The 10,993-nt window shown below is 36.0% G+C and overlaps 1 protein-coding gene and 1 long non-coding RNA gene across 2 annotated transcripts; one reads left to right on the top strand and one right to left on the bottom strand.

The window, feature by feature from the left end:
* Positions 1-3,292: 3,292 nt before the first annotated feature.
* On the bottom strand, positions 3,293-4,926 carry LOC144425773 (uncharacterized). Its single transcript, XR_013477645.1, has 3 exons — positions 4,703-4,926; positions 4,095-4,166; positions 3,293-4,014 (listed from the first exon to the last, which is right to left on the bottom strand). It is a non-coding gene; the product is annotated as an uncharacterized LOC144425773 (long non-coding RNA).
* A 2,588-nt stretch (positions 4,927-7,514) lies between these two features.
* On the top strand, positions 7,515-10,339 carry LOC144425797 (uncharacterized). The gene has a single exon (XM_078115464.1). The coding sequence runs from the start codon at positions 7,892-7,894 to the stop codon at positions 10,007-10,009; it is 2,118 nt and encodes a 705-aa protein (XP_077971590.1). The 5' UTR covers positions 7,515-7,891; the 3' UTR covers positions 10,010-10,339.
* Positions 10,340-10,993: the final 654 nt, after the last annotated feature.

Genomic DNA, 10,993 nt, shown 5'->3' with positions numbered 1-10,993 from the left:
CTAACAACTGCAAAGTAATATTGCAACGCATACAAGTTAATGGTCCTGCCTTTTGCCTTTCTTCAAAATCCCCCTTTTTCTAACTATTCTCTTCCTCTCTGGGGATGGCGACAGTTCAAATATCGATGGGACCAATGACATTAAACAACATGATAGGCAACTCTGACGTCACTCCATAAGACTACAGGCAAAACATTGTATTTCATGATACGCTCCAATGCACATATTTCTCGTCGCCTTTCGCGTCCGTTTTCCGCTCGCTTTTGCTACTCGGCGTCTTTTTTACGTGTAGTACCTGCCTTTTTGCGCCTGTAACGAAACAAAATAATCTCTATATCTAAGAAGTTTTGCTTACTTGGAAAGCTGGAATAACAGGCAAGCTGTAAAGAGCAATTCTGGACATCATAAACGTTTTTTTTTTAATAAGAAAAGATTACAAACGCGATAGCGGAAAGATTTGTGTGGAACATTTTGCAGATAATGACAAAGTTCAAAGTTAGTAATTTTAATGTTTGCGCTTAATCATTGAAATTTCATTTAAAGAGGGTGTCATACAAAACTGTGCTGCGATACAATTCCATAACACAAAGTTTGCACCTATCGAACTTGCTTTTGTAGGTGAATTTATTAGACATATTACATATTCACTTAATCGTAGGTAACATTGCTGGTACATAATGCATCGTAGATAGGTTTGTTTAAATTTAGGAATTTAGCTCATAGCCCACTAATTAATATTATCTTCTATGCAGGAGGTTGCAGGGCTGAATTCAACTTGCAGCCTTACCGATCACCTGACGATGCTCATTTAGTTTGGCTCGAGCAAGTCTTCTTGAAATGCTTGTGTGAATGGAAACTACCTATATTTTTTGCCTTCCTCCGATTTTAGACAAATTTATTCTGAGGGATTTCGCATATAATTCTCACTGATTGTTGGCTGTTTATAATTCCTATTGATTGTGAATTCTGATTATAACAATGAGTTGAAAATTTTTTTACCTAATTTACTGGCACCTTTTTCTTGTCAATACTCCAAGCTGAGGTAATAAACATGACAATACATTTATGTCATCTGGAAGCAAAATATGCACACAAATTAATAGTTTGGCACATTGAGATAATAGGGGAAAGTGGGGAAGGTTGGGACACTTTTTTTCTTTTGCATATTTTGAGCCTTTAATTCTGCATATTCCCTTAAGTTGGCGGGACTAATGCATAGAGGGGTAAATGTAGTTTACATTCAGCGAATAAGAAATTTTCTTGCGACACACATCTTACTACTAAAATGCTTTGAAAAACCTCTGTCAAGTGTTCCACTGTACCCCACTTGTGGGGCACATTCGGACAGACCCTGGGGCCCCATGGGTCAGTCCGTCAAAATTCAACGAAGTATGCCCTTAAAAATAAGCAATTAATCAGCATAATCGTCTAAAGAACAGGGAGACTTCAAATTTGAAGCTTTAATATTTTTAAAATCAATGTTCAACTGAAATAGTTCAGATATCAGACAAAAAGTTTCGCAAACAAATTTGATTATTTCTTCCCTCGAATCTAAATCTGGAAATATTATTGATTCACGAATATATTCCATATTGGGCCATGGGTCAAAAGAAACCATAATATTACACTTAATATACCGCATATCTAGGTCTCTAAGCACTCATTGTATCAAACAATGTCGAATTGTGCACTGTAGGGCAAGTCCCACTGTGCCCCGGTCCATTGTTCCTCATAGGCAACAAATATTTTCAGACTATCCCACAGCGAAATCTGGAAGGCACATTCACTCGCCAACGTTATGAATATTCTACAGTGGACTAAAGCTGAATAATATCAGACGGTGGTTTGTCATGTTGGAAAGTCCAATGTAGAAAAAAGAAAAAACTGGAACGGTGAAATTTTAGTTTCAACCTTCCAAAACCAATTTCACTTCATAGCTTGCGCCGCACTACCCTTCCGTTGTCCGTTCGCGGGGACATTGTAACTCACCAAAGGGCGGATTGAAACATCGAACCGCGGACAGGATTGCGGATATAGTATCAGTGTGAGAGCTGATTTTCCACTGTGCCCCATGTCCCAACGTGCCCCACTTTCCCCTACATCATGACAGAAAATACAAGTTAAAGATATGTATGACCATCACATGGTAATTAAAATTAAAAAAAATTAATAGGGGCTGTGGAGTATGGAAAGTTCAAGACAAAGAAAAGAACAAATGTTCATAGCTCATGAACTCTCAATTTTGCCTCCATTGCTTTGTGAAGGCCAATATATTTCGAGTGGCTGAATTGGTTTACCTCTATGATAGCAACGATTTTGTATTTAATATAGCGAGATTATTTCAATTTAATTGAAGTGATATAATTTCCCAAAGCAATGCTTGAATCGTCTAGAATAGATCAGTGGTGTCAAACTCATGGGTTTTCGAGAGCCGCATTGCATTTTGAAAATTGTAAAAAGAGCCGCAAACAGTTTTTGATAATGTATACTTAAAAGATATTTTTAAGATAGTTTTAGTTTGTGACATATATTGTGATGCAACTAAACAGTTGGATTAAGTTTTATTATTTTCTTCAATTTCAAATGCAATTACATATTAATATTTGCATTCCACTATTATTGCAACATTTGCAAGTTACAGTATTTATTATAAAAAATCGTAAAATTCTATGTACAACCATCAAAATCATTTTTGAACAAGCTTTGAATAAGGAAAGAATAATACATACACTAAAAATAACTTAATCTAAATATATGAACCTAAAATTAACAAAAATACTACAGTATAAACTCAATGTTTTAATAATTACATTCGTCCTGGCGTTTGGCATCTTTTTTGTGTCACCAGCATACTAAGGCCAGTCTGAAATGATTTTATAGTACCAACTCTAACTAACGAGGCCACATGATCATGGGTTTATCTGGATCTTTACGAATGTTTAATTAATTCCAGTAATGCAAAAAAGTTACTTTTATCATTTCATGTATAGATCAGTAAAAAAACAAATGACAGATTTTTTCGACAAGACATTTCGCACTACATTGCGTGGCATAGGATTGCTTGAATTATTATTGATATTGATTTTTAGTAACTAAGTCGTTGTATAATTATATTAATATACAAACACATGGAAATTTTCTGTTCGAAGTTGGTCTTCGAATTTGTCATATTGACTGCTGAGCTTATTGTGTTTTTTGATTGTATTGATGGAAATATGACAAATTAAACAATGTGCTTCAGAATTTTGTGAAGAGCAGAAATGTTACAACTCCCATTTTCTTCGAAAATGCCACCTTCTCCGTGTACTTTGCGTTTAATTTAATTACTCAAGTGTTTTATTCAAGTATTCTTTTGCTAGCTTGATGTGTATTCTTAATTGGGTCAAAATGTGGACAAAAAAAATTAATATTCCAAAACTACTTTCAGTAAATTGTTTTCTGTGTGAATAATCAATTTCACTTTAGAAGGTTTGAAAAATCTATTACATTTAGATAAAAAAAAAACTTCCAAAATACTATTACAATTATTGTTAAGCGTTCGAGGGCCGCACTGGAAGTTCTCTGGGGCCGCGAGTTTGAGATCCCTGGTCTAGATTGAAGTTGTTCAAAAAATATATTATAGTATTTTATCATGAATGATGATTATACCCCTTTCGGAATTTCTTCTATAGTACTACCAAAAGTTGATGAACCAAATATAACACAGGTGCAGTGAGGTACCCGTAATCCTCATTTCCAAAGCTGTTTTAAGTATGTCTGGCGTGTTTTGTGCCTTTTTACAAATAAGACCGCTTATGCAATCTTACGCTTTGGAATTTTTAGTTATTTTCCTCAAGCCCTGCAGGATGTGGGGGCCATACACAACTCTACCGGAGGGTCAAATGTCTTTGCATGCCTCCATAGGTTGTTTTTCTATTGCAATTTTCTATTTTCAATTGCATTATATTTCTTGGAATCACACTGTCACTGATATGTCGCCAGACTTCTGATATCTCCACGTCTGCTATAGTTGTCCTGTGAATAAATAATAGGAAAATGAGATTAGTTGAAAGTTTTGCTTTATGTCGGCTTAATTTCTTGATTGATATACTTACTATTTCTGCTATTGCCTCTTGTGCTGCAAGAGTCTCACAATGCTTAGACAGGTTTGTCCACAACTTTCACATCTGAAGAAAGAGAGGAGATTTATTAATTTTCGTTAAGAATAAATAAAGCAGTCTATATGATTCAGAATGGAAAAGCTAATAAATCCAATATCTCATGTTTTATTTAAAAAATATTTTACTGAATTTTGGAAAATAAACCAACTAATAAAAGGGTTTAGTCAGAAAATTACAAGCATTCGTGGCTCCAAATACTTGAGAAATCAGACTATACAATATAGACCGGTATGAGTGAAATGTTAGGTGAACTTGTTAACACTTTGATTAAATACGCAAATAAAAGTGAATGCGTAATAGTATGTTACAATGAGCAGCAATCAACAATGAGTATATATCCTCACTGATTAAAAAAATCTAACTGGAGGTGCATGAACTATTTGAAACCATAAGGAGTAAGTAAATATGTAATTTCGGCAAATGGGCAACTACGTACCGTACTGAATTAATAACTTCGTAGTATTTGACAAAGGCTGGCTTTCCCACATGTACTTAACAGTGCGATGCCCTGGTGTCATATACAACAATAGTATTCACCTTACCTTTTACCGATTTCTTTTTACCCCAACTTTCAAAAATATCATTAAAATCGACAACAACTGTCAAAGCAGGCACGAACACCATTCGTGCTACGCCTTGAAAGCAGCACACATCCGCTCGTTTTCGTCTCGTCAAGTATGTGCATTGGAGCGTGCTATCGAATACGATCTTCGGACAAAAATGCCGGAGTTGCGCATCATGTTGTTTAATGTCATTGATGGGACATATAAGCAGCTGATAATGGGTTTTATCTTCCCTTTTTCCTGGAAATAAATTAAACACTAATCATAATTTGACAGTGCCAAGTTTGTGTATCAGATCAGTAATAAATTACCTGCTAACTAATAAAACAATCAGAAAACACCTTCTGCAATCCCCTCGCACATAACTATCCCCGCATGGGATTGCAACCTGTGAAACTCCCAGGGGGATCAGAGATGCGGTGGCGAGCGTATTCTTAGATGGAGAACTCAATTGAGTTCTGGTTATTTTTTGCATTAGCACTGGCGTTAAACTTTAGTTATCTATTCAACTTTTCACACTTACTAATAGATTACCTGCTAACTAGGGAAACAACACCTTATGGCAATTATTGATTAATACCTTACACGAGTCAAGCCTGCAAGTACAGAAGTAGGCCTACCAATAACAGTAGTTTGTCATCTGCTTTCCATTGAAATGAGGGAGCTTATGAATATTTAAAAAAATTGATAACGGCACATTATGACTCACCATCAACGAAGTGCTGTCCGCAAACAGTGAAACACAAGTGAGATGGCTTCTGGACTTGACACCAAGTAGTCCTGCCAATAGATGATAGCCACATTGCGCGACGTTCCGGATCTTTTGAAAAAGTGGAATATAACTGAAGATCCATTTCGTTGTCTATACTATACGTACAGCCAGCGGAACAATACGAAATAACCATTTCCAACAGCCAAACAAAACGGAAACGTATAATCCGACTTGCAACTGACAGGAGCCAAATGGACGTTTTTGTTTTATTGCCGTCCAGAAAACAAGGTCACGTGACCCGTGCAAGTCCTCCATATCGGACATCAAACTTAAATTAATATGTCAGTTAATCAGTCAGCTTGTCTAAAGCTTTTGTTAGAGCCAACGTATAACGAATAAAATAATGGGTCTTTATATGTGTTGTACGGTTGTACCCAACAATATCTATTGCGTGAACGTAACTTAAGATATCCACCCACAGAATCACACTGTTGCTCAGATGAGGCATGAATGTTCGTTGTCGGAAATAGACCTTATTCATTAAAAACCCATCCTACGCGCAAAAAGAAAAGTGACGTAAAAAAAAACAATTTTAACATTAGCTCTTATGGGGAATGTGATCACCAGAGCAAAAATTTGCATTTTTTGTTATTTTCTAGGTATCTTTCCTTGTATACCTGAGCAGTTTTGAAGATAGAATATTTTTTACATCTTTTTTGATATTTTTATCATGATAAACATGGTCAAGATTTTTGATAATCGTTCATTGAAATTTTAATGAGCGCGGTGTTTCCGATGACGTCATTCTCACCAGACCATGAGATTCTGCCAACGCGTCCTGCGTTGATTTTGGGCTCTGCGGAGCGACCATGAAACGAGAGAGGTCGTTGGCATTGGGAAATTTATTAACGTAGTCGCAGGCGCCATTAAGGGTGAAGTTGTTGGGTCTCATGTAGTTTCTTACCTAACATACTTCTAGTGGGCGTAACATGACAATTTTTTTACATATCAATCCTAACCCCCACCTGACCACACCATCCAAAAATTACGTCACTACGACGTCACAGTGACGTAATAGAGCGCTTCAAACTATGCGAACTGTCATCCAAGACGCGCAGACGAGAACCCGAAATCGAACAGCCATTTCTCTCGTTTTCTCGTCGCAACGATCCCGATAGGAGAGAGGTCGCGACGTCAGTCAGTTCTTTATCGTCGGCGCCGATGGACCCTACTAAAAAGGTAGGTATCATAGGTATCACAGGTATCATAGGTATCACTCAGTAAAAAGATAGGTATCAGTAGTAAATGACTAAAAAGGTAGGTATCAGTAGTAGATGATTAAAAAGGTAGGTATCAGTAGTAAATAACTAAAAAGGTAGGTATATCAGTAGTAGATGACTAAAAAGGTAGGTATCAGTAGTAAATGTAGGTATCAGTAGTATATGACTAAAAAGGGGGCTCCCGAAGTATGCGAACCAAGATGGCGGACATCGGAATGTAATATGTGTACTAGGTTAGGGTTAGGCCACAATTTTAGGTATAAATACTACGGGAGGCCCTTGGCTAGTCTTAGAACTGATAATAGGACTAAAATAAGGAAAATTGGAAAAAAATTATCGCCTAACCCTAACCTGTTACCCATGTTACGTTCCGATGTCCGCTTAGTCATTTACTACTGATACCTACATTTTTAGACACTGATACCTACCTTTTTAGTCATCTACTACTGATACCTACCTTTTTAGTCATTTACCACTGATACCTACCTTTTTAGTGAGTGATACCTGTGATACCTATGATACCTACCTTTTTAGTAGGGCCCGCGCCGATGCTATTTCGGGCGATCGTACGAGTATTTGACAAGCTCTATGACGTGATTGTGACGTCGTAGTGACGTAATTTTTGGATGGCGTAGTCAGGTGAGGGTTAGGATTGGCATGTCAAAAAATTGTTATGCTACGCCTACTAGAAGTACGAAACTACACGAGACCCGACGTTGTTATACTTTGACAAGCTCTATTTCGTGATTGTGACGTCGCAGGGACGTAATTTTTTGGTGACGTAGTCAGGGGGGGGGGGGTCAGCAGTAACATATTAAAAAAGCCACGCCCACTAGAAGTACTAAACTATACCAGACCCCACTATAGTTTGCACTCAAATTTGAAGCCGAAATACTGTATTATTATAACCGTAATATTATTACAAAATATGTAATTGCATACGAAGTTGACCTATTTCTGTATTATATGGATCATTTTGTATTCTTATTCTTTTTGTTACCGGTACTGTATCCATTTTCTCGTTGACTAGCCTACTGTCAGACTGTCAATGATATGTTTCTCTCATCTTATTATTACTTTTTTGTGACTATGTTGAAATAGTATACTGGAATATTGGCCTAAGATATAAAATAGAATCTATAATACAGAAACCTCTTGTCATGCATATTGCTGAAAATGGAAGTCGGTGGGGAACACAGGAACACTAATTTGACTTGGGAAGATGATATTGAAGAAATACCTCAAGAGTGTTTAATATGTAAAAACTCAAATTTTATAGATTTTAATTCATCAATAAGCTGTGTGAAAAAGAAAAATGTAATTTGCCCAAGTTGCAATAAATTTCTAAACAGAGAACTTTTCAGAATTGTCTACGGAAAATCACAGATTTTGATATCTAGTGCACCTCATCAAAGATTCTATTTTAACATTAGGAAAAATCTGAGTTTAAACGGCACATTTTATTGCTGCATGTGCGGAAAACCATTTAATAATGTATCAAACTTTATTCGACATCTGAGGAGACATATTTGTTGGAGACGAACTTATCTCAACAATAACTTTCATAATCATTTGTTGAAGCATTATGCCGTTCACACCAAAAATTGCTTGAAAATGTATGAAGGATATAAAGAATTTGAGAAATGGAAAAACAGCAGTGATGAAATTCGTAATCCTAGAAAATATCTCAGGAGGTTTTTACTTTGGAAAAGAAAACATCGACATCGTGTACTTGATTGTAAAAAGAACATTAGGCCCTGTGGACCATGTCACAAGAAATGTACTAGTGCACTTTCACATAAAATCCACATTAAGACTCATAATACTGGACATAAAAGAAGAATTTCAATTTTAACTAAAAGATATATTAAAAGAATTGGTAAAACGAAGAAAACATGTCATATATCTCCCAAAGATTCCGATATTACTAAGCAGAAAGTAATAACGCCAAACAAAGCAAAACCAATATTCAGGCTACCAGAGAATAAAAATGGAAATGAAAAACTATGCTATATTTGCAATAAGCAATTTTCAAGTAGATCATGTTTGGTTAGACATGTCAAATTGGTACACGAAGGTGAAAAACCATACAAATGTGAACAGTGTTACAACAGATTTGCTGATAGGAATAGCCTGAACAGACATATGGCCAAACATACAGGGGTTCCACTTCCAAAGACTCATGAATGCGTGATTTGTAGAAAATCATTTACCAGAAAGAGTATTTTAAATAGGCACATGAGGAGTCATGGTGACAAAGATTTCATTTGCTCTCATTGCCATAAGGCATTTACTCATCAAAAAATACTTGACCGTCATATCACAACACATATACTTGAGAAATGCTTTCGATGTACACAATGCCAACAAAATTTTTTGACAAAGAGCAACTTGGAGCGTCACATCAAAATTCACACTAATAATAAGCCATTCCAATGTGAAAATTGCAACAAAACCTTCAGACAAAAAGGAAATCTGAAATCGCACGAAAGAACTCACACCGGTTTGAAACCATTTAAATGTGAAAAATGCAGCAGAAGTTTTGCACAAAGTGGGAATTTGAAACAACATTTATTGATACATGATGGAAAAAGGCCACAAAGGATTCGTGTTCGAAAAATTCGATCAGCGGAATGTATAAAATCAAGAATATTGATGCAAACGGATAATGATGTTCAGAATCAAGTCTCTGCATCTGAGCCTGGATATGTACATTTCGCACAACCTCAAAGTGGTGATGCTGAACAAGATGGAAAGTCATCAAAAGTTATTCACCAGACCTCATCAGAGCTTCCCGATGGAGATATTATACAGGAAGCTGTATGTAGTGCAGAGATAGTTCAGTTAGGTGCCCATTCGCAACAGGATTCAAATGAAACAACACTGATATCACCACAAGTGTTGAAAAATGCGGATATATGTCCTGAAAAGAACTCAATGCCAGATGAAACTCAGCCTGCAATTTTTTTACCAACAGCAGTTCAGAACATCCCTGGACAAGATGCCAGACCATTACAAAATATAAAAATGTGTACACACTTTGTAATATCTTCCTATAATCCTGGTAAAAGTGTTTTAAATACACCTGTGAAATTACCCCTGTCAACAACAGTTACAAGTGTATTGCAAGCACCCTCAAATGAAAGCAGAACAGAATCACCAAGAGGCCGTGTCAAATATCAAAATGTTATACCACACATACGAACCATGTCAAATGTGAAGTACGTTATTGCTAAAGGACAGCCTGTTCAATCTTATACACTTCATGGACGGGGTTTTCATAGCAATGGGTGAAAATTTTGATGGGATAGAGTTGGAGACTTTCCTTTCTATTCCACATTTCTGTAACAACATTAGTAATGTGGGCTTAACTCTTTGATAATAATCATGTCAAAACGTCACTATCTGAAACTATAAATAAAATCTCCAGTATTCTGAACTGGTTGCTGCAGTTTCATAATCAATGTATATTCTTTACAGACCCTCAATCGGCCATCACAAAGTGAATACAGACTCATTTCACCTTGTTATCAATAAATCTTATAATATTTGGAACTTTATTGCACTTCTAGCTATGTAGTATTCAATAAAATATGGTATCTATGGCTGTTGGAATGTGCCTAATATTATACATGAATTTTATGTCATCATACGATGACTAAATCCCCCCCCCCCATATGTATTGCTGAGGTTGAGATCGAAGATAGAAAGTATCCAACTGAATCAATCGCTTGTCGATATATGTACACTAGCGCAGCAGGAACAGGTTTTCTGGCATGTGTCATTTTATTACTTTGTGAGCTTCCTAACTTGTGGCGCATCATTGCAATTCCAGGCACATACGACATTTCCGGTTACCTATTCAACAAACTTCCTCGTACGCCACCACATATACATACAAGGTAAATCATTTGTACTCACCCTCTTGAGTATAAATAAAAACAATTTATAAGTGGGTCCAGATTACTATTTTATTAGACCACGAAATCAAAAAAACAGAAGCAGTAGAATAGATTAATGTGAAGTTTTTGATGATTGAATGCAGCTTAGACCTTGATCAATTGACTGACTTTATTAACGATAATAATGCAAGATTAATTAGGTAAAATTGATGGCTACGAAGCTAAAAAATTGGTGCTTGTCTGGAATACACACAAAGGATGATATTTCTAGTGATTAATTATTCTATGATAAATTGAAATAATAAATAAAAAAAATTGATCATATATTATATGATAAATTACAAAATAAGCATTTGTATTCCCAATATACCACTAT

This window comes from Styela clava, chromosome 8 (assembly GCF_964204865.1).
Source record: "Styela clava chromosome 8, kaStyClav1.hap1.2, whole genome shotgun sequence".
NCBI classification, from domain to species: Eukaryota; Metazoa; Chordata; class Ascidiacea; order Stolidobranchia; family Styelidae; genus Styela; species Styela clava.
Note: the sequence above shows the minus strand (reverse complement) of the source record. Positions and strands in the feature narration are given on the sequence as shown.